Below are 25,257 nucleotides of genomic sequence, written 5' to 3'. Positions count from 1 at the left end.
AGAATCATTGTATTTCTACAGCTAAAGCAGATGTAAAGCATAGCCGATGAATGTGCATTCCTGTGTGTCTCATGAGACATCGAAATTGTGTTTTAAGGACTTCCCTGCCACTCCAGTGATTAAGACTCTGCACTTTCAATGCCAGGGATATGGGTTCCATCCTTTACTGGGGAAATAATATCCCACATGCCACTCTGGACAGGGCAAAATTTAAAAATAAAAATATTTTTTTAAAAATATTGTATTTCAAATGCTTTTCCTGTGGTTCCCTCATCTTTTTCATGTCTTAATTAAGGCATCAGTGTGGCTATAATGGTAGTGGCCAGTGAAGTGTTAGAATGGCAGGGGGCAGAGAAACAGAATCCAGTTACTAGAAACTACCTGCATCTTCCAGAGAATAGAGAAAGAGGACAGTCCCACTGTCCCTCGACTCCTGCCTACCTCCCTTTCCCGACCAGAGCGCTGAGCCACTCCGCAGGGAGATGGAATATTCGAGAAGCCTCAGACAATGGTGCCTAATCAGCCCTCAAGCCCACACCCATGAGTACATTCTTGGTATTTATATGCATTACAAGTTGGTCACCATGCTGAAGTCTAGTAACCATCCCTCAGCGCACAAAATACAAAGTTATTGCAATATTATTGACCGTATTCCATATGTAGGGGCTTCCCTCATAGCTCAGTTGGTAAAGAATCTTCCTGCAGTGCAGGAGACCTGGATTCAATTCCTGGGTAGGGAAGATCCTCTTGAGAAGGAAATGGCAACCCACTCCAGTATTTTCGCCTGGAGAATCCCATAGACAGAGGAGCCTGGCAGGCTACAGTCCATGGGACCGCAAGAGTCAGACACTACTTAGCGACTAAACCACCACCACCATTCTGTATGTGGTATGTTACATCCCTGTGACTTACTTATTTTATAACTGGTAGTCTGTACTCTTAATCCCCTTCACTTTTGTCACCCAACCCTCCACTCCCCTCCCCTCTGACAAACACCCATTTATCCTCTGTATCTATGCATCTGTCTTTGTTTTGATTTGTTTGTTCCTTTGTTTTTTAAGACTCCACATATAAATGAAATCAGATGGTATTTGTCTTTCCCTGTGTAACATTTCATTTAGCGTAGTACCCTCTAGATCCATTCATTTTCGTGGCAATTGGCAGGATTTCATTCCTTTTTCTGGCTGAATAGTATTCCATTGTGTATATGTATATATACATATATGTGTGTGTGTGTATATATATATATAAATATAAAACACATCTTTATCCATTCATCTGTTGACGGGCACTTAGGTTGGTATTGTAGATAATGCTGCAGTGAACATAAGTGTGCATATATCTTTTCAAATTAGTGTTTTCATTTTCTTCGGATAAATACCCAGAAATGGACTTGCTGTATCACAGCTACATGCTTAAGGCATGCATTACTCATCGCCACAGACACAGACGCTGCTTCGTCATGGCAGAAGTTTAAAACTCTGGAGATTCACTTGGTTCTCCTCATTCTCAGGTGTGAACATAGTTCCAACATTCAGCTTAGGACGAGGTGAGAAATCATGTTATTAGTTTCTTCTATATTCTAATCCATTCATTCTCTGAGGGTAGAATTATTTTTTAATTAAATTTTTACCTTGGCATAGTGTAGATTCTCATATAGTAATAAAAAAATAATACAGGGAGATCCCCTGTCCCCTTTACACAGTTTCTTCTGATGAAAACATCTTGCAGAACTATAGTACAATATCACAGCCAGGATAGTCAAAATGCAAAACCTTTCACCATGCTCTGAGGATTCCTCCAGGCTGGCCGAGTGGTCTTGTGTGATAAGGGTGTACCGCAGTTTGTTTAGTCACTCAACTGTTGAAGGACATCTTCAACATTGGGCTGTTCCCAATTTATTATGGATAAAGCTGTGATAACATTCCTGTGGAGGCTTTTCAGTGAATATAGGCTTCATTTCTCTAAGATAAATTCCCAGGAGTACAATGGTTAGTCATAGAATAGTTGCATGTTTCATTTTTGAAGGAGCTGTCATACTATTTTTTAGAGTGACTACACCATTTTATATTCCCACAAGCCATCCATGAGTGATTCTGTTTCTTTAGATCCTCATCAGTATTTGTGGTCATTATTTTTTCTTATATTAGTCATTCTGATTGGTGTGTAGGGCTTTCTCAAGGATTTCATTTGCGTTTCCTCAGTGGCTTCTGATGTTGACTTTTTTGTTGGGCTTATTTGTGAAATGTCTCTTTCCATCCTTTGCCCATTTGCTGGTTGGGCTTTTTGGGTTGGGTTTTAAAGTTATTTTTTTTAATCAAACTATAAGTTCTTTGTCTTATGTGTGATGTTCAAATACCTTCTCATGTCTAGCTTTGTTTTTTTTACTTTAATAGTCTTTCACAGAAGAAAAGCTTTTGATGAAGGTGAATTTATCAAGTTTCCCTTTTATGGATCATTCTTTGTGCCAAATCTAAGAACCTAGTCTAGAACCCCAAAGATTTTCTTTAATGTCTTTTTCCCCCCTAAAAGTCTACTTTACATCAAAGTCCAGGATTCATTTTAAGTTTATTCTTGTGTAAGCTGTGAGACTTAAAGTTCAAAGTAAATATCTATGGATGTTTACTCCAGCACCATTTATGAAAAGGCTGTATTTCCTCCTTGAATTGCTCTTGCACTTTTGTCAATAATCAGTTGGACATATTTCTTTCGGTTTATTTCTAGATTCTCCATTCTGTTCCACTGATCTGTGTGTCAAACTCCCCACAAAAAGAGTAGAATAAATCTCACTTTACACTTAAAATTATTTTAGCTATTCTAGTTCCTTTAACTTCCCATGTAAATTTTAGAACAGTCTTGTCTATATCTACAAAAGTATGTGATGTTGATAGGAAATGCATTAAACCTGCATATCAATTTGGGGGAAATTGACTTCTTGACTATGTTGAGTATTTAAATTCATAAATGTGGTATGCATCTGCATTTATCTAGATCTTCTTTGATTTCTTTCATCAGTGTTGCTTAGTTTCCAGTATGCAAGTCCTGCACATGTTTTGTTTACAACATATGGTCAGACTACACCTAAGTATTTTAAAGTGATTGTAAATGGTGTTGCATATCTACTTGCAGTGTCCGTATGTTCAGGCTGGTATTTAGAAATAGAGTTGATTTTTTAGCATCTTATATCCTGTGACTTTGCTAAATTTACTTACTAGTTCAGGAATTTTTGGCAGATTCCTTGGGATTTTCTATGTTGGCAATCATGTCACCTACAATAGGGACGGTTTTATTTCTTCTTTCCTAATGTGTATGCTTTTTGCTTCCTCACTGCACTGGCTAGGGCTTCCAGCACAATGTTGAGTAAGAATGGTGAGAATGGACATCCTTGCCTTGTTGCTAGCTGTAGGTTTTTTGTAGATAATCTTTGTCAAATTGAGGACGTTCCCTTTTATTTCTATTTTTCTGAGAGGTTTTATAACGAATGAGTTGTTGTCAAATGCATTTTCTGCATCAGTCGGTAAGATTGTGTAATTTTCCCCCTTTAGCTTATTAATAAGGTGGATTACATTGACTGATTTTCAAATTTTAAACCAGTCTTGCATCTGTACAAGTGGAATACCCCATCTAAGTAAAATAAACTTGACCTGCTCTTGGTATATAATTCTTTATATATGTTGCTGAATTCTATTTGCCAGTGTTTTGTTAAGGACATTTCTGTCTTTATTCACAAGATCTGTGGTTTTCTTTTTCTGCTTTTGGTATCAGGGTAATGCTAGCTTCATAAAATGAGTCAGGAAACATTAACTTCCCTTCTGTTTTCTAGAAAAGATTTTGTATAATTGGTTTTAATTTGGTTTTAAATTTTGGTAGAATTCTCCTGTGAAAACACCTGGGCCGGATATTTTTTTCGGGTGGGTTTTTAATTAAAAATTTGATATATTTATGAGTTACAGCTCTGTTGACTGTTTAATATTGGGTGAATTTGGTCCTTTGTGTTTTTCAAAGAATTGGTCCATTTCATCTAAATTGTCAAATTTATCTGTGTACAGTCATTCATAGTATCCCTTTGTTATCATTTTTATGTCTGAAGTGATGTACTTTGTCTCATTCCTCATAATGGGATTTCTTTTTTTATTTTTTTCCCATGTTTTTCATAATGGTGATTTCTGTCTTCTTTTATTCATTGTTAGGCAAGAGTTTGTCGATTTTATTGATCTTTTCAAAGAATCAGCTCTTTGTTTCACTGATTTTCTATATTGTTTTTCTCTTTTCAATTTCATTGATTTTTGCCCTTATCTCTATAATTTTCTTCCTTTTTTAAGAATTATTTGACATAGACCATTTTTAGTCTTTATTGAATTTGTTACAATATTGATTCCGGTTGTATTTTTTTCATGTTTTGGTTTTCTGGCCACGAGGCACGCGGGATCTTAGCTCCCTGACCAGGGATTGAACCTGCACCCCCTGCATTGGAAGGTGGTGTCCTAACCACTGGACCACCAGGGAAGTCCCTCTTCCTTTTTTCCAGTTTATTTTGCTCTTTTCAAGATTCAGGAGGTAAAACTTACTGGTTTGAGACTTTTCTTCTTGTCTAACTTATGCATTTAGTGCCATCGATTTTCCTCTCTGCATTGCTTCAGCTATGCCTCCACAAAATTTGATATGTTGTATTTCAATTTTCTTTCAGTCCAGCGTATTTTTAGATTTCCACTGAGGCTTCCTTAGATCTACAAGTTATTTAGCTTTGAGTGTTTAGCTTCCATGTGTTTAGAGATATTCTTGTTATCTTTCTGTTTTTCAATTCTCATGCAGCTCCACTGGGATCAGAGGGCATGCTGTATATGATATCAATTTTTTTTTAATTGGTTGAAGCTTCATTTTATGGCCCAGAATATGGTCTACATGTGTATATATCCCATGAATACTTGGAAAGAATGTGTAGTGTGCTGTTCTTGGATGAAGGGTTTTCTAAATGTCAATTTGACTCTTGATTGATAGAGTTGAGTTCTTCTATTAATATTAATATATCCTTGCTGATTTTGTCAAGTTGCTCTATCAATTGATGAAAAGTGGTTGTTGACGTCTCTAACTATAATGATGGATTTTTCCATCACTCAGTTCTATCAGTTTTTGCTTCACTTATTTTGCAGTTCTGTCATTTAATTCATACATATTGGGGATTGTCTTCTTGATGGATCAACTCTTTAACCACTATGTAATATTCCTCTCTGCCTCTGGTCATTTTCTTTACCACAAGCTTTAATGGTAAAATTTCTTTATCTGATATTAATAGAGTCACTGTTGTTTTCCTTTGATTAATGTTTGCATGGTACAACTTTTTCTCTTTTTGCTTTCAGTGTATATCTTTATATTTTAAGTATGTTCCTTCTTTTTGTTGTTGTTCAGTTGCTCAGTCGTGTCCGACTCTTCGCGACCCCATGGACTGCAGCACGCCAGGCTTCTCTGTCCTTCACTATCTCCTAGAGTTTTCTCAAACTCACATCCATCGAGTCAGTGATGCCATCCAACCATTTACCTTCTGCTGCTCCCTTTCCCTCCTGCCCTCAATCTTTCCCAGTATCAGGGTCTTTTCCAATGAGTCAGCTCTTCACATCAGCTGGCCAAATTATTGGAGCTTCAGCCTCAGTATCAGTCCTTCCAATGAATATTCAGGGTTGATTTCCTTTAGGATTGACTGGTTTGATCTCCTAGCTGTCCAAGGGACTCGCAGGAGTCTTCTCCAACACCACAGTTCAAACGCATCAATTCTTCGGTGCTCAGCTTTCTTTATGGTCTAACTCTCACATCCATACATGACTACTGGAAAAACCATAGATTTGACCATAGGAACCTTTGTCAGCAAAGTGATGTCTCTGCTTTTTAATATGCTGTCTAGGTTCATCATTAGACAGCTTATAGTTGGGTCATGTTTTTTAATCCTGCCTGCAACTCTTTTAATTCGTGCATTCAATTAGTTACATTTAATTTAATTACTATCTTAGGATTTAAGGCTTCCATTTGATTTTCTTAATTTTCTGATTTTTCTGGTTAGTTTTTACTTTTTTGTTTCCCTGGGTTTTTTCCTGATTTGTTAGGGGAAACTTCAATATTTTTTTAGAATTCCATTTTGATTTACCTACAGTGTTTTTTAGTGTATCTTCTTGTATAGCTTTTTTAGTGGTAGTTTTAGGAATTACAGCTTATCACAGTGTATTGGAATCATCATTCTTACCAGTCTGAGTGAAGTGTGAAAACCATGCCTCCAATCTCAGCAGTCATTGTCTAAAATAGTTCTGTCTTATGTGAGATTGGGTCAAAATGTGAGCATTTGTATCATGCAGCTAGAGCCAAAGAGCAACGTTAGGATGGAATCTACCATAAATTATTCAGGTTACACCATAATATAATTATCTAAGCACTTTTTTATTTGAGAAAGGGGCATCTTTTTCTAATTTGTACAGAAGCATGGCATAGGTGAGAAGCAGCCCTAAATGTCTAGGAACCATGTTTATATTTGGTTACAATATACTTCCCCAATACATAATAGCTTTCTGAGTTAAAACTTAATTGAACTGGGCATACAAAAAGAATATGGCCAACTACCTAAGCCCAACTTAGAACACAAGTAGGTAACTGCCACAAATAAGAAGCAAATACATAAAGCCAAGAAAATTTAATTTCCATCTAAAGGAATGCAGATGTAATTGCAGAATCAATATTGGTAATATTTTGGGAACCATAGGGAAAGTGCCAGAAAAGAAGTAAATATTATCTCAGTTTTCTAAGAGAGGATTCTAAAAATTTCAAATAGTTAATCTAATGTAAATCCCTGGGGCAACTTCAGAATGGATTTTTAAACGGATGGTTTATGATGATTTAGAAAAGAAGGAGCCAGCATAGACTGACTGAAAAGGAACATACAGGACTGCCTATATTTTTCCTCTCTGAACTGGCTGAGACATATCAGAGGAATGGAACTGCATTTAAAACATTTAAACAGTAGATCCCAATAGGCTTGCGGGGAAAAAACTGACATCAGAGAAGCATGGGCTGGGTCACAGAGGTACATGATAAAGAGCCTATCAAAGACTATGCTGTTAATGGACTGAGCCAACTCCAAAGACAATGGATTTGCCCGATCCTAGTCAATAATTTTACAGGTGATGGGGTAAGAAAATACGTGGCATGCTTATGGGGAGGCCACAAGGTAGTTAAGATGACAGAAATTAGATAGGCCAAGCTTCCAATTGTAAGTTTACAAACTCATCAGCCTCAGTTTCCTTATCTATAAAATAGGAATAAAAATGTTTCATAACTGTTAGAATGACTCATAATATTGGTGTGCTAACTGAATAAGACACTGTAGGTAAAGCATAGAACTTTGTAACCCTCAGTGACTTGGGATTTTATTAAACTTGCTTCTGTTATCACATTTTCTGATGACACAACTAGCAAGAATAGCTGATATGGACTTCCCTGGTGGCACAGTGGATGGGAATCCACCTGCCAATGTGGATTTGATCCCTGTTCTGGGACGATTCCACATGCTGTGGAACATCTAAGCCCTCGATCTGCAACTACTGAGCTTGTGTGCTGCAACTTCTGAAACCCACGCAGCCTGGACCCTGTGCTCCACAAGAGAAGCCACCGCAATGAGAAGCCTGCTCACCACAACCAAGAGTAGCCTCCACTCGCTGCAACCAGAGAAAGCCCACTCACAGCAATGAAGACCCAGTGCAACCAAAAAGAAAAAAGGAATAGAGTGCATATATTGCATATATTGTATGGGGTTGACAGGATAAACCTTGGTGTCAATTTCACAGGAAGAAAAGGATCAAAAATCGTAATGAGTTAACATCCTTTGAGGTGAAGATCTAAAAGTTGTCCAAAGGCATGTACACATTGCTACATTTAAAATGGATAACCAGCAAGGTCCCTACTGTATAGCACATGGAACTCTACTCAATGCTATGTGGCAGCCTGGATGAGAAGGGAGTTTGGGGGACTCACATGTATGTATGGCTGAGTCCCTTTGCTGTCTACCTGAAACTATCACAACATTGTTAATCAGCTATACTCCAATACAAAATAATAAGTTTAAAAAATAATAAATAAATAAAAGTTGTCCAAAGGAAGCTTACCAGAAGCCAACAGGGTGACTATAAGCCAAACAATAAGTCCAAAGCTTTTTAGACTTCACCCCAAGATGATTTTCTACAGAACAGAAAGCAATAGCCATTCTGTATTCCACTCTTGTCAACCCATGTTTGAAAGGTTGAGTTTGGTTCCAGGTACTCAGTTATCAAAGAAAAAATAACAAATAGGACCTACTTTAGAGATGAGTTATCAAGGTAGTGAAGCACCTACAAATCTCGACGTACAGGACCAGAGGAAGGAGGACGTGTCACCAGGAGAAGGGAGGCTTAGCTACGGCTTGACACCTGTGTTCTGAACAACTGAAGACTGACACATGGACGGGAGGGAGGTCTTCTTTGAGACCTTTTTCGAGGCTAGAAGTGAATGTAGACACAGAGCATCCAACCAGGGGGATTAGAAGGAAGCCAACACTAGAAGAATTATTTAAGACTGTCTTTAGTTGCATTTTTCTCTTCCTCAAGTTAAGTCAGAAAATGAAGCACTTTATGAAAAAAAATCTATCAAAAGACTTTCACACAGGCTTTAATGACTCCGATTCGTCAATGTCAGCTTACATCTGTGTAAGTACACCTCTTCTGCCCTGACACTTTTTAAATTGAAAGAAATACTCTCCCTTCAGCTCAAAGCAGCATTTACATTCCTCCTAAGAATTAGGGCTCTTTACTAACTAGTACATTTGAATTGTCATCCCGTCTTCTTTAGTGATGACGTCATTTCTTTACTTAACCGGTTCATAGACTGACACTCCTGTCAACAGTCTTTCTGTAATCTCTAACTGCTTGTAGAATTATTTTCCTGGATGTCTTAATCATGGCAATGCAATTTAGTCTCAATGTTGCTGTATCAAGTTTTAATTACATTACTGTTTTGCAATCACTAGAGCAGTAAAATTATACTCAGATTTATTACTATACTTTTCACCAAATAGAAGTATTTTTCTGTTTTCAGCCATAGCAATAATAGTTCCTGAAATACTGCCTTATTGTGTGTCCCTAAAACTTACCTTAAATGATCAATAGAGTATCTTTTTGGAGGAAAAAAAAATGACAGTTTGTTTTGATTATATTGGTCCCCAAAGTTGCTGGTAGCTTAATTGCTAAGAAATGAAATAGAAAAGTTAAGTATTTCTGTTAAAGTAAGATTTCTACTTTCGAGTATATACTCAAAAGAATTGAAAGCAGGGACTCAAACAGATATTTGTACACTTAAGATTATAGCAGTGTTATTCACAATAGTTAACAGGTAGAAGCAATCCAGGTGTCTGTTGATGGATGAATGGATAAACAGAATGTGGTGTATAGAATTATGGAATATTACTAAGTAATATTAAAGCAAGGAAATTCTGACACATGCTGCCATATGGATGAACCTTGAAGACATTATGCTAAGCAAAACAAGCCAGACAAACACTATGATTCCACTTATGTGAGGTACTTCAGAGTCGTTGAACTCATAGAAACAGAAAGTAAGATGGTCAGGGAAGGAAGGGTGGGGAGTTAGTGTTTAATGGGTAGAGTTTCAGTTTAAGATGATGAAAAGGTTTTGTGGTTAGATGATGGTGACAGTTGTACAACACTATAAAAGTTCTTAATGCTACCCAACTGTACACTTAAAAATGGATGATGGAATATTTACTCGGCTATAAAAAAAGAACACATGTGAGTCAGCGCTAATGAGGCGGATGAACCCAGAGCCTAGGGTACAGAGTGAAGTAAGTCAGAAAGAGAAAGACAAATAACTGTATATTAACACGTGTTTGGAATCTAGAAAGATGGTACTGATGAACCTATTTGGAGGGCAGCAATGGAGACGCAGACATAGAGAACAGACTTGTGGACGCAGCAGGGGAAGGAGAGGGTGGGACGCATGGAGAGAGGAGCATGGAAACATACACATGACCAGATGTAAAATAGATAGCCAGTGGGAATTTGCTCTGTGATGCAGGGAGCTCAGCCCAGTGCTCTGTGACAACCTAGAGGGGTGGGATAGGGTGGGATGTGGGAAGGAAGTTCGAGAGGGAGTGGACATATGTATACCTGTGGCTGATTCATGTTGATGTATGGAAGAAAAGAACACAATATTATAAAGCAATTATCCTCCAATTAGAATTAAAAAACAAAAAAAAAAGGTTGAAATGATGGGTTTTATGTTATTTATATTTGCCACAATGAGAGAAAGATGCTAATTATCCAGTAAATTCTCACAGCTCTAAGGGACTTTCCTTAGTTAAGGTGGTTAAGTCCAGCGGTTTAGACTCTGCCTTCCAATGCAGGAGCTGAGGGTTTCATCCCTGGGTGGGGAATTAAGATCCCATATACCATGTGGTGGACTTCCTAGGTGGCGCTAGTGATAAAGAACCCACCTGGATATGCAGGAGACATAAGAGACAGGAGTTCGATCCCTGGATTGGGAAGACTCCCTGGAAGAGGGCATAGCAACCCACTCCAGTATTCTTGCCTGGAGAATCCCGTGGACAGAGGAGCCTGGCGGGCTACAGTCCATGGGGTCACAAAGAGTCAGACACGACTGAAGGGACTTAGCACGAACGCAGGCATGCCATGCGGTGCTGCCAAGAGAAAGAAAAACGCTCACAGCTCTACAAGGCGGTGTTCTTCTCTATTTTAAACAAGGGGGAAGCGTGGCTTCCCCAGTACCAAGGTGCCAACTGAGATTTGAAGCCAGCTTGTTACAACATGGAGCCAAGTTCAGCAGAGCAAGTTCCCTGCTGTGAAGCCGCTTGATCGGATTCTTTACCGCTGAGCCACCAGGGAAGTCCACTAAGGGCAACTGCCGCTCCACAGATCGCATTTCTCTCTGAATTATTGTAATCAATTTAGTGATCATTTTGGTCTTAATCAAGCTAAAGGGAAGAGAATTGTAGGGATCATTTTGAGGTGATACATAAGACTTGTTTTTATAAAACTGGCCACCCGGAGCCGAAGAAAGCAAAAGAGCTCAGTGCTGCACCTGTTGTTCAGTTCTAGGCGGGATCTGCCTTCATGGACACGTGCTGTGTACTCACACAGACCTCCTCGGATGCTGAAAGCATACCAGAGCTCCCAAATTCCTGCATGCAGGTCTTGGAAGCAATTCTTTGTGTATGAAGCACTGTATCCTCGGTCAGCCATCAACAAAACTCTGCTGGGCACATCTGAATATTAAGAAAGGTTCTTTCCTTGCTGCTCCCAGAGAGAGAAATCAATTCCCTTGGGTCTGACTATAGTCTATATAACATGATGAGAGGCGTTACCGTCCTGCTTAGGGCTTCCCTGGTGGCTCAGACGGTAAAGAATCTGCCTGCAATGCAGGAGACCTGGGTTTGATCCCTGAGTGGGGAAGATCCCCTGGAGAAGGAAATGGCAACCCATTCCAGTATTCTGGCCTGGATAATTCCATGGACTGAGGAGCCTGGCAGGCTACAGTCCATGGGGTTGCAAAGAGTAGGACATGACTGAGTGACTAACACTTTCCTTCACTGAGGAATAGATCTCCAAAGGGACCTCAAGTCTTGAGGTCTGTCCTCTCAAGTCCTCTGTCCCCTCAAGTCTTCACCTTCCATGGTGCCTTGATTCTCTTCAGGTCCTCATCAGGGTCTTACTGGGCTTCTTGTCACAATGCCTTGATGGACTTCAGACTCTCCACATTTCCCTCCCACACACTTATTCAACAAATTTTTAAGGAGATCTAATAATATGATGCAAAGAGCCGACTCATTGGAAAAGACCCTGTTGCTGGGAAAGATTGAGGGCAGGAGGAGAAGGGGATGACAGAGGATGAGATAGTTAGATGGCATCACTGACTCAATGGACATGAATCTGAGCAAATTCCAGGAGATAGTGAAGGACAGGGAAGCCTGGTGTGCTGCAGTCCATGGGGTTGCAAAGAGTTGGACATGACTTAGCAACTGAACAACAACAACAGTGTATGCCAGCCACTTTGCTAAGCTTTGGGAACACAGTGATGACTCCATATAATCCCATGACCCCAGATGTGGTCACTACCTTCCAGAACCCACAGTTTTATGGGGGAGACTGGCCAGCAGGCAGTTACAACTGCAATAAGCCTCTGATGAAAGCAGGCCCAGCTCTGTACATATCAGCTTCCTGGGCACTGTCCTCTGCCCTGAGCCTCCAAGTTTTTGCTCCCTGGGTCTGGAATGACTTCTGTCTGGCTCACTCTTACATGGTGACAGTCTATCAGGGTCTGAGAGGACTCCAAGCTGTCCTCTCTCCAAAGCTTTTCCTAATACCTCTACTCCAAATGAGTCTCTTCTTTGCTACCTTCTTCTTGCTTCTTTCTTGAACACTTATTATAAGCACGTGTGTGTGTACTAAGTTGCTTCAGTCGTATCCAGCTCTGTGGCCCCATGGGCTGTAGCCTGCCAGGCTCCTCTGTTCATGGCATTCTCCAGGCAAGAATACTGGCGTTGCCATGCCTTCCTCCAAGGGATCTTCCCAACCCAGGGGTCAAACCCGCATCTCATATGTCTCCTGCATTAGCAGGTGGGTTCTTTACCACTAACGCCAACTGGGAAGCCCTGTTATAAGCACAACACAGATTATCTTCAAGTTCGTTCGGCATATTTGTCTCTGTCTGGAGACTGATGTTATCAAAGGCAGGAATCACATGTTCTCTGCAGCATCTAGCACAAGCATTATGAATAGTTGGCATCTGATTTGTATTGTTTTAAATCTAATGTTGCACAGTCTAGAGAATCTATAGGAAAGAATGTTTGAATTCCAAGTATCTTTCTTGGAATTCTGTGCCCTCCTCCAGGGGATTGCACGGTTCCAGGAATTTCTGTGCCCTTCTCCAGGGGCTCTTCCTGACCCAGGGATCAAACCCGAGTCTCTTGCATCTCCTGCATTGAGTTCTTCTCAGGTGAGTTCTTTACCACTAGCACCACCTGGGAAGTCCTTCCAAGTGTCAGAAGAGCCTAAATATAATGGATAAACATATTTGGCACCCTGTAAGAACTGCATTTTATGTTGAAAGTTGCTAGGGTTGATGAATTATTGTCAGAAGAACTGCACCTTTATTTTGGACAAGATCCACTTTATAACTAAAATGCATTATCCCAGCTTCTAGCATATGGCTTTGCAGATACTCAGCCTGTGGCTCTTTGATAATCTTCCCAGTAGAACAGTCAACAAATCCCCACCCATATCAGTTTTTTTCTCTACAGAGTGAAGCTAATGGAGCAAAGAAAAATCCCCAAGATGATTTCCTCATCTTCCTTTTACCCCACCCTGGACTTCTAAGAGATAGCAAGGTCTACAACACTTGGCAGTGTCATGTCTCCCAGAAATAGTGCTGACATTCATTCCCCACATCACGCATTTATGGAGGAAGAGCAACAAAGAACATAACAAGGGGCCTAGGGGAGTTTGTTTCTTCAGTCTGAATCTTAAAATGTAGAAGTTGCTCCTGTGTCTAAGCTGTGCTGTTCTGATGGGGCTAATCAGTTGGTGAAATGGATCCCTTTATGAAGTTAAAGTTCTAAGAAACAGAAGGAAAATGAAGCGTTTAAGGAACAATATGGTGTTGCAAAAAGAAGTTTGAAAAAAGACTCTAGGTGGCTGGCAATGAATCTCTCAGTCTGTTTCTGGGAATGTCTTAACTTCTTTTTTGAAAAACAGTTTTTCTGTATATAGACTTCTTTGTTGACAATCTTTTTCATTCAGTACTTGGAATATTTCATCTCAGTGCCCTCTAGCACCCTTGATTTATGATGAGAAGTCAGCTTTTAACCTTATTGATGATTCCCTGTAGTAAGTGATGAGTCATTTCTTTCTGCTTTCAAGATTTTCTCATTGTCTTTGCCTTTTGACACTTCTACAAGGATGAGGTGTGGATCTCACTGAGTTTATAGTATTTTGAGTTTTTTTAAGCTTCTTAGATATATGAGTTTTCATCAGATATGGGATGTTTTTGGCCACTAATTCTTCAAATGTATTTTCTACCTCTCCTTCTGGAACTCCAATTACATGTATGTTGGTGTGTTTGATGGTGTCCCACCATCTTTGAAGCTCTGTTTGTTCTTCCTTATTCTTTTCTTTTAATTTCTCAGCCTGCATAATCTCTCTTCAGGTTTATTCTTTTTCATGGGGCTTGCTCTGAGCCCCTTGAGTAAGTTTTCCATTTTATTTGTTATCATGTAGTTATTGGTGACTCAGTGGTAAAGAATCTGCCTGCAATGCAGGAGACCTGGGTTCGATCCCTGGGTTGGGAAGAGCCCCTGGAGGAGAGTATGGCAACCCACTCCAGTGTTCTTGCCTGGAGAATCCCATGGACAGAGGAGCCTGGAGGGCTACAGTCCACGGGGTCGCAAAGAGTCGGACATGACTGAGTGATAGGACACATGCACTGTGCTGTACATTAGATCCCTGGAGCTTATTCATCTTGTGGGGTTATAATTTCAGTGATATATTACAGGATTAATCATTTTCTCTTTGGGAACCCTGATTCAAAATTTGTGTTCTCAGACAGAGAGAACAGACTTGTGGTTGCCAAAGTTAAAGGGGGGCAGGGGGAGGGATGGATTGGGAGTTTGAAATTAACAGAGGTAAACTATTATATAGAGAATGCATAAACCACAAGGTCCTACTGTATAGTACAGGGAACTATATTCAATATCCTGTGATAAACCATAATGGAAAAGAATATGAAAAAAATGGATTATATATATGTGTGTGTGTGTATGAATCATTTTACTGTACAGCAGAAATTAACACAACATTGTAAATCAACTTACTTAATATAGGTTATCACAGAATATGCAGTGTAGTTGATTTACAGTATTGTGTTAATTTCTGCTGTGCAGCAAAGTGATTCATATATATATATGTATATATATATATATACACATGCATTCTTTTTCATATTCTTTCCCATTATGGTAAATTAACTATACTCCAATAAAATTAAAATATCTTTTAAAATAAACACAATTAAAATTAATAAAACTATATTCAAAAAATAAAATGTATTAAATGTTGCTTTCCAAGTATTATTGCTTTTTTTCTTTTTGCAATGGAAACCTTACTGATTCACTGGCCAAACTTGTTTGTCTAGCTGTCTCACTGCCATCTAAGGGCATCCCATCTTTGGGTGCAGTTAAAGGACATGACAATGAATGGGGCTCAACCAGGCCAAAATCTCAATTCCATTGGGATAAGCCATGAAAGGTTAACTTAGCATAAGCAATTTAGAGAGAAAGTGAAATATGATGGCTGTCATTTGAATAGGTTAACATCGATCATTAATATTAGGGCTAATGTTTCTGAATTTGCACATTCCTTTTCTTCTTAGCAACTTCCTCTAGAGTTGATAATCAACTCATTCTCTTTTGGTGTTTCTTTCATGAGTGTTTCATCATCAGGAGCACACGTACATACCGTACCCTTTATAATGAGAGCTGTGGGCTCTGCTCTCTAAGTGGACAAGATCAAAAAGCTCATTTCCTTATATTTCGTGTATCATTAAAGTATGTGTTGTTTCATCACATGAAACAACATGTGAGGTGGTGAGGAATGTGTGGTGAGGAATGACTCACCAAAGTAGAACTATTTGATCTCTTCTGAATGATTTTCCAGTTTGGAATTATGCTTTATTTCATGAGTGGCCAGAGTTTCTCCATCTCAGCCAGCAGACACACACTCATTTTTCAAAACACTGAGCTTTTCACTTTTTCTTTTGAATGCAGACCATTTATGAAACAGCTGCCCCCATTGCTGCCCTGATAACTGTTTGGAAGCGCAGCATCATTTATATTGGCAATACCATTGCTCTGGGTCATGCTACAAAATAGACAAAGAAACATATTTGTCTTCTCTCAAGTTCTAGTGGACGTGAACTTTAGGCTGTAAATGCTTCTAGCGAAGGCTCTCTTTCCCTAGAAGAGATCTCAATGGGAAAATTTACTCTTCAGTGTATTTGTTTTCTGACAGGGATTTTTGGCACAAGCATTTATAAAGTGGTCCATGGTGACTCTCCATAATGGCACATAATGCATGCAAAATAACTTGCCTGATCTGGCAGAGGTATTTTTATGTTTGGCAGCTACTTTTAGGATCCATAGGGAACATTGCTAGAACAGTTTCTCTTTTGTATTAGTAAAATACACAAGAGGTTTCCTTTTGATGCTAAATTCCAGATCTATTCTAATTTGGCCCCTCCTTCAGTGTAGTCTTCCCTGGTGATTCAGACGGTAAAGCGTCTGCCTACAATGCAGGAGACCTGGGTTCGATCCCTGGGTCGGGAAGATCTCCTGGAAAAGGAAATGGCAACCCACTCCAGTATTCTTGCCTGGAAAATCCCATGGACAGAGGAGCCCGGTAGGCTACAGTCCATGGGATTGCAAAGAGTCGGACACAACTGAGCAACTTCACTTCACTTCAATGTAGTTGCAAAAAGTGGCCATTAATCAAATCCTCAGCTTTTAGTATTAAATTTACCAGGGGCTTCCCTGGTGCTCAGATGGTCAAGAATCTGCCTGCAATGGAGGAGACCTGGGTTGGATCCCTGGGTCAGGAATGGACATGAGTCTGAGCAAACTCCTCAAGATACTGAGGACAGAGGAGACAGTAGAGGACAGAGGAGCCTGGCGTGCTGCAGTTCATGGGGTGACAAAGAGTTGGACACCACTTAGCTATTGAACAACAAGTATTAAATTTGTAGATTAATTTAGGAAGTTTAAAATTTTTTACAATATTGAGTTTCACATCCGGGAAAATTGTTTTTATTTACGACTTGCTTATTGCCTTGCATAAAGTTTTATTACTTTTTCAAAAATTTTTGGTGCACCTCTTTTTCATAGCTTCTACTTATTATATTTATCATTTTGAATGGATTTTTAAATTAAAATTTCTATTTGGTTGTGGCAGTATATAGAAAAACTATTGATTTCTCTGTTTTTACCCTGTATGTAACAATTTGGGGAATCACTCTTATTAGTTCTAAAAGTTTTCAGTTGATTTTATCTTCTAGCTAATTAATTGTATAATCTATAAATACTCAAAGTTTCTTTCTTCATAATATTTATATTCTCTATTTATTTTTTTGTTTCTAATTTCATTGGCTACAATCTCCAGAAAAATTATAAATAATAGAAGCTTATTGGGCCTACATCTTTTTCCTTATCAACTTTTTAAATTGCAAACAATATTATAGCAAATTTTTTTAATTTAATTATGAAAGAAACAAAATCACCCTGAATCCCACACAAAAACAAACTTCAAAAATTACTTAAAAAACACAGACACAGAAAACAAACTTATGGTTACCATAGGGGAAAGGGGGGAGGGGGGATAAATTAGGAGTTTAGGATTAAAATATACTGCTGTATATAAAATAGATTAAAAAAAATAAACCAAGGTCCTATTGTATAGCATAAGGAACTATGTTCAATATCTTGTAATAGTGTCTAAAGAAAAAGAATATATAACTAAACCACTTTGCTATACACTTGAAACTAACACAACATTGTAAATCAACTATATTTCAATAAAAAATTTTTAATTACTAAAATAATTGTTTTTATGTGTACAGAAAAGGCAAGGAAGGCTATACAGCAAGTTGCTATGGGCAGCTCTTTCAGGGGAGTGGAATTCTGGAGCAGGAACAAGGGGACAGAGAGACCCACTTTCTGCTCTGTGCACTTCTGGATAGCTTGGCTATTTGCAAAGTACAGTTTCTGCTTTTATAATTTTAAAATGCATCTTGGGAAATAGTCTTACGAGTATAATGTATGTAAGATTTGTCTTTGGATATCAAGATTTAGAGATGTGCACATGTTAACATCTAAAATATAAGTTTTGTTCACTGTTAAATCTCAACTAAATGAGAAAAGATTAAACAGATGGTAGATGAATCAAGAGAGAGATATTGGTAGAGTTACAGACAGACACCCATCTGCCATTAACAGAAAATCCAAAAAGACAGTCTTGTTTGTAGGACATATATTAAACTAACCTCAAAAGTGCATTCCAATATACAGTAGGTGCAAATACTGTTTGATTCCACCTATGTGAGATACCTAGAATAGTCAAATTCATAGAGTCAGAAAGTAGATTGGTAGATGCCAGGGGCTTTGGGTGTAGAGGGGAGGGGGGATCAGGGGATGGGGAATTAGTGTTTACTGGGGACAGAGTTTCAGTTTAGGAAGGTGAAACATTCGGGAGATGGATGATGGTGAGAGTTGCACAACAATGTGAATATACTTAGTGCCACAGAACTCAACAGTTAAATACGGTTGAATAGTGCATTTTATATATTATGTGACTTTTACCACAATAAAAAGTAAAATAGAAGATGGCATAGAAAAGAAATGAATACAAAGGGAAAGCTCACAAATTACAACCAGGAAGAATTCTAGGGCAGGCATGGCAGCTACAAGATGCCCTCTAGGATATCTAGGAAAATGTGATTGAGGACATTATTGCATGGGCTGAAGGAATTATAATTGCTCTCAATGATTTCCCACCAAAAGCTTTCTTTCCAGACCCCACGGGGGAGTGTAACGACCATGGGAGGGCATCTGTGTTGCTCGCGCTAGTATGTAGGGTGGCTATGGCAGTCGGGACTTGCCCTGTCTTATTCCCGCCTGCACGTTGGAACAGGACTCGACGCACACTCTCCATTGTTCTCCTCCAGGATTTCCAATGAGCACTCCCCCAAACTCCAGATCCGGAGTCACAGTTACCTGAGGGCGGTCAGTGAGGTCTCCATCAACCGAAGCCTCGACAGCCTTGACCCTGCGGGGCTGCTCACATCCCCGAAGTTCCGCTCCAGGAACGAGAGCTACATGCGCGCCATGAGCACCATCAGCCAGGTGAGCCCCGCGGCCATGCGCAGTGAACTGCACGGGGGAGTTGGGGAAACCCAGCGGGTGTGACGCGAGGAGGTTGACATCCCCCGAGTGATGCTGGTGGTCAGGCAGAGGCCTCAGTCTAAATGCTGCCTGTGATTGGCCACAGTCGGCTCTGGGGACCAACAGCCCTACCAGCAGCAGAAGGGACCTTGGGGCAGACGGGGTATAAAGCACGTGGGGGGAGTCCTTGAGGAAACTCTTCAGCAGTCAGCCTGCACCAGCACATTTGTCATTAAGAAGTTGATGGATGAGGCTTCAGTTGCAAAGACATTTGAAGGATAGAAGGACAGGGTGGACATCATTGGCAAAACCCAGGCAGTGTCTAATCCTAAAAGTATTAAGCAAGTCATCAAAACAGGGACAAAGGCTGGGAAATGAGATCTGTTTATTCCAGCTGGGTCCTAGGTGAATATTGTGTCTTGGTTGTTAAGACACAAGTCTACTTCTAAGAACTGGTACCCAGAATTAGGGATGGAGACTCAGTAAAGTTGACTTAATACTGCATCTGAAACACTCAGCTAAAGCTTCTTAGTGCCTTCCACTGATGGTCTCAGAGAATATGAGAAGGGGTTAGGCTGCCTCAGCGCAAGGGAGGGCCAAACCTAGGACTCCTAGAGGGTGGACACTGCAGCTTTCAGGGGCCACCAGAGGAGCAAGAGATGCTTCTTCTGGAAGGACAAAAAAAGGGTATTTTTTCTGAAATAATGTTTAGGAGTTCTGAATTTTAATTTTTATCAGTTTTTAAAAATAAGCACCATACTTGGGACTCCCTTGGTGGTCCAGGGTTAAGAATCCACCTGCCAATTCAGGGGACACGGGTTTGATCCCTGGTTGAAGGGCAACTAAGCCCATGCGCCCAGACTGCTGGGCCTGAGAGCCACAACTACGGAAACTCAAGTACCCAGAGTCTGTGCTCCATAGCAGGAGGAGCCCCCACAGTGAGAAGCCCAAGCTCTGCAACTAGAGAGTAGCCCCCACCTGCCAAAGCTAGAGAAAACCCATGCACAGCAAAGAAGACCCAGAGCAGACAAAAATTAATTAATTATTTTAAAAAGCACTATACTGTTAACTCAGCTAATATTATTGAGCAAAACACTGGGCTAGATTTTGCAAGTTATTCAGTGGTGAATAATGCCTCATTCCTGCTCCCCCTAAGTTTACAGTTTAATGGAGGTTATACCAAAAAATAAATAACAAACATTATTTACTTGAACACCAGAAAAACACTGAGGTAGGTAGGACAAGAATTAGCCATAAGAGCCAAGTTTACTGGGTCAGGCACCGTGCCAACCGCTTTATGTGTTCATAATATTAATCCTTATAAACACTCTGTAAGATATGTAAGTAACCAAAAGTTAAATGGGACTTTGTGGTCATGAAATTGTCAATGAGATCCCCAAGAGAATTAAAAAAAAAAAAAAAAGTGTTTAGTGCCCAGGATTCTAAAGAGAGAGCTTCTAGGCATGGGGTCTAGGAATGTACATTTTAACAGATATTCCAGGTGATTCTAATAAGTAATGTATTAATAAAGAAGTATTTATTAAAATAGTATATATCTGAACTTTGAAAAATGCTGGCCTAAAGCAGTTACCGCTAGCACCACATTGGAAGCCCCAAAGCACATGCAAGCAATAGTGTGTGGTTGGAATTCAGAATACTTATAGCCGCAGCAATGGGCAATCTGTTCTGAATTTTGTCTTGGAGGCATCTTTCATGCACGGCCTTCCACGCATGGCCCAGGGGACTGGATCTTATTCATTAGAAGGGGGACTGACTGAAGATTAATTAAAACTTCAGCTTTTATGCAGGCAAAACAGACAATCAGAACTTTGATGAAGGATAGTTAATCCAGCCTCCCCCGAAAAAAATTAATTGTAGGAAAATTGGAGAGAATGAGAAAGAGCCTGAAGAGGCAGAGAGGCTAGTTTGAAAGACTTTGTGATCCTCAGGGTGAGAATTAATATTACTGGTGGTGGTGGTCGTGCTGCTGCTGCTGCTGATAGTGGCGATAGTGTTGATGGAGATGGTGCCGGTAATGGTGGTGAGGAGTGTGATGAGGGTGCTGGTCATGATGGTGGTAGTAAAGATGATGCTAATGATGCTGGTAGTGGTGAAGATGGTAAAGGTGGTGGTGTTGAATAGTAGGCTAAGCCCTGAAGCATCTCTGATCTATCAGAGGAAGACCTTGAAATAGGACCACTCCTCCCATTTTGTCCCCACCATCAAAATAGAGCTTCCTGCTAAAATGTATCCTTGAAAAGCAAAGGCAGGGACCACAGCAAGGCTCCAATATCAGGGTAGGGTGGAAGTCAGGAAAAGTTGGCATATTGGATTCCAGTGTTTGCCCACTGTACATTTCCTTAAAGAAATCTCCAAGAGTACACATATCTATTTGTGCCAGCTACTGCTGTCCAGAGAAGCTCACTATCCCAACTCTTAGGTAAATATTTGGTGTCTCATTTGGTGAAATTTGAACTTTGCTTTGTTCTTACTTTTTTTCAACATAAACAATATAATTTTTAAAACGTTTTCAAACTTATCTTTATTCTGGACAGGCTTGTGGTCACATAGCCTTCCAGAATTGTAAAATAGTCTATAAATCTCAGGTGTCACACCTGAAGAATACATCCATGGGTTTAGAATATTTTGCTGAAAATGCTTATACACACCCACTGCTTTCATAATTTCACATAGTTAAAACAGGAGAGCTTCTCTATCAGGACGCACGCTTATGCAGCTGCCTGCTTTTAGTCTCTGCACCACAGATCTGACCTTCCTTGAGACAGTGTCACTTTCTGGTGACAATTTAGTACAATGTCGACAAATCACTGAAGAGGCACATGTGGGCCCTGATCTGGGGGGGCCAAGTCTGCGATTCAGTGCTGTGATCATTTCACCTTAAGTAAAATACAGGAAGCAGAGCCATCCTAAATGGATTCCTAATGACACACCATTTTTCTAGTATCATATTCATTTTTCAAGGAACAGAGTATCAGGAAGGATGATTTCAAATATTCTGTCACCGTCCCAGCATTGTCATTATTCAAAGAGAATGATTTCTTCTTCTAAGTAATCCTATTATATATATTCTAGGCTTTTCAAAAAGTAGTTGGTTGTTGTGATGTTGGAGATATCTCTCTTACAGATCTTCAGTAGCAGCTCTAATAGTATAGAATTTAAGTGCATTATATCCTATTCCTTCTTAAAACCTGATATATTATTCATCAAAGGCTCCTATAAAGATCAAAGTAAAATGCTGTAAGTTAAGAAATTGGTATAGAATAACAATTTTTTCCGCCATTCATACCTTATAGAAATAAAATATCCATAAAAACAGATTGCGCTTGGATTATGAGGAAAACCAAATATCTTTTTATATGTTTATTCCCTTTCTACTTTTTTTTCCCTATATACACATCTAAAAAATGGGGGCTTTTAAAGTAAGACTTGAGAAGAATTTGAGAAAGTCACATTTTTAAAAATATTTGGCATAATAACTCTCATTTCCAAATTAGCTTAATTTACTTCTCAATTTATTTCAAGTCCAAATCAAACATCTTCACCTAGAATGATAAACTAGAAGCCCACAGATATATTTTGTCCAGTGATGTTTGGGTTTGTACACCATTTTAAAAATGTAAATGTAATAGGGCAGTTATTGTACTTGATGGTAGTACTAGCAGGTTAGTGGTGACTTTTGACCTAAACCATCCCTTCCTTGTATATGTACCAGAAATGTAAACGGAGATGAATTAAGCATCTATGAGCACACAGCTAGTCAGTGACAGAACCTAGAACACCTAGGTGTCCTGACTCCTAACTCATAACTTTCTTCAATATCTGCTGGAATTGGGTTATTAGTGGCAATAATATTGCCAATAATAGCAGTAGTAATAATGGAAATGAGAACAAATGGAATAGTTACTATATATCATTTACCTGACATATGCTATAAGCTTTGCATATTATCTCATTAATTTCATATCAACTGTAAGAAAGATTGGCTTCCTAGGTAGCTCAGTCGTAAAGAATATGCCTGCCAATGCAGGAGACATGGGTTCGATCCGTGGGTCTGGAAGATCCCCTGGAGAAGGAAATGGCAACCCACTCCAGTATTCTTGCCTGGAAAATCCCATGACAGAGGAGCCTGGCAGACTACGGACATGCACACACGCATAAGAAAGATCATTTTTTAATTTATGAACTTCAGAGAATTAAAGTAATTTTTCTCATTCTTCCCACCACACTCTCTCATAAAATAATATCTAGTACTTGTGGAATGCCTACTATGTGCCTAGTAAGTTTCACTTGTATATTTTATTTTTCTCCTTAAAAGCATCCCTGTGAGGTAGGTATTACTATACCCATTTTACAGATGAGAAAAGTGAGGCTCAGAGAATTCAAGTGAATTGCCCATGATATAGTAGAAACAGCATTGCTGTTGTTCAATTGCTAAGTCCTGTCCAATTTTTTGCAACCCCATGAACTGCAGCATGCCAAGCTTCCCTGTCCTTCAGTATCTCCTGGAGTTTGCTCAGACTCATGTCCATTGAGTCAGTAATGTCATCCAACCACCTCATCCTCTGTCATTCCCTTCTCCTCCTGCCTTCAATCATTCCCAGCACCAGGTTCTTTTCCAATGAGTCAGCTCTTTGCATCAGGTCGCCAAAGGATTGGAGCTTCAGCTTCAGCACCAGTCCTTCCAATGAATATTCAGGGTTAATTTCCTTTAGGATTGACTGGTTTGATCTCCTTACTGTCCAAGGGACTCTCAAGAATCTTACCAAACATCACTGTTTGAAAGCATCAATTCTTCAGCATTCAGCCTTCTCTATAGTCCCACTCATGGCATTAACCCAGATAAAAAATAAATCCAAATGAATTTAAAATCTGAGCAGTGAAACAGAAGGAAGGCAATTACTAATGAAATGATGGTCCCAGAAATGGTCCCAGAATTGAAAGATATGACTCTTCAGGTTGAGAGGGCCCACCCAGTACCTAGTATAATGAATGGAGAAAGATCCCTACAGGGAATGCCATGGTGAAACATTAGATCACTCAGGACCAAAAAAAAAAAAAAAAACCCTAAAATGCTTCCAGAAGGGATGGGGCAAACCAGCGCACACAGAAAGGCTCAGAGGTGAGAAAGACATCCGTTTTCTCAGTCTCTAGCACACACGGAGGCTAAGAGACAAGGAGAGAAGCCCAGAAACACCTGAAAGAAGGAGGGATGCAGCTAAAACTCTAAATGCAAGCATGCTCTCCCTTGACGGTGGAGGTGGTACAGACATTTCCAATGTTGTGAAGGGGGCCGCCTTCCCGAGAAAGCACTGGAAGATGTGCTCCACTGAAAAGAGGGAATAAAACAGGGGAAGGGGAACTGGGGCACCACCACCAGTTAGATAATGAAAGGCACCCCCGGAATGATGGGGAAGGGAGATCCCAGCACAGCAGTGGGCTTAGCAGCCATAGATTGTGGTAGGAGGCACCCAGACAGACGTTTCAAGGGCAGGAAGGAAACCAAGAGGTTATCAGAGGTCTCTGAACGTATCAGGAGATTCACATAAGCATGTGTCTGGCAATATGGATGCAAATACTATTAAGATTCACCTGGAAGAATTGAAAATGGTTCTTCTGGGGAGGAAGCATTGGAGGTGGGTTGGGGGCCCTCTCTTGGTCTTTATAAGCCATCTAGAGCTACTTGACCTATATGTGTGTCTAGGCTGGATAAAGAATCACCTTTTTGTATGAAAAAAGTAGTGACAAACATTAACTTAGTCATTTGTAAAACTAGGACTAATGAGAGCTGCAGTGGGAAAGAACATGTATGTGATGTGCTCTGATAATATCAAAATAGCACAACAATTTTTTCTTTTGCCTTTAAATTTTTTTAATACAAAAATACTCATACACAATCTTGCACACACAACTTCCAACTTTAAATGCTATTTCCCCCAACCAGTAATTCTCAAATCTACATTTCAGATTACTCCCCCAGAAGTGAAGTTCAAGTTTTTAAGGCTGTCAGAACTGGCAGTAGCACCTGGTACTGCAAAGGTGGAGCCTGGCCTCATTCTATAGCACAACTATTTTTAAATGAGGAACGAACAGAGAGAGCACATGCAAAAGGAAGGAATTGTGAACTGTTTTTAATAGTGGTATGCGCAGAAGTGGTATTAGTTTGCTATTCTGAGGCTGTTGTGTATATACTGTGGAAGAAACCAATGAAT

General features: G+C 39.7%; 1 protein-coding gene across 13 annotated transcripts in view; it reads left to right on the top strand.

Annotated features, from left to right (window-relative positions):
• Window positions 1–25,257, top strand: part of DLGAP1 (DLG associated protein 1) — a 750,273-nt gene that overhangs the window by 585,221 nt on the left and 139,795 nt on the right. For all 13 annotated transcript variants that reach the window (XM_043888813.1, XM_043888810.1, XM_043888814.1 and 10 more), the window contains one exon: window positions 18,811–18,988. In XM_043888813.1, the coding sequence (XP_043744748.1) occupies window positions 18,811–18,988 (178 nt within the window). The remainder of the gene's footprint in view (window positions 1–18,810; window positions 18,989–25,257) is intronic.

Source organism: Cervus elaphus, chromosome 27 (assembly GCF_910594005.1).
Source record: "Cervus elaphus chromosome 27, mCerEla1.1, whole genome shotgun sequence".
Lineage (NCBI taxonomy): Eukaryota > Metazoa > Chordata > Mammalia > Artiodactyla > Cervidae > Cervus > Cervus elaphus.
The sequence above is the reverse complement of the archived record's forward strand: the minus strand, read 5'-3'. Positions and strand labels throughout refer to the sequence as shown.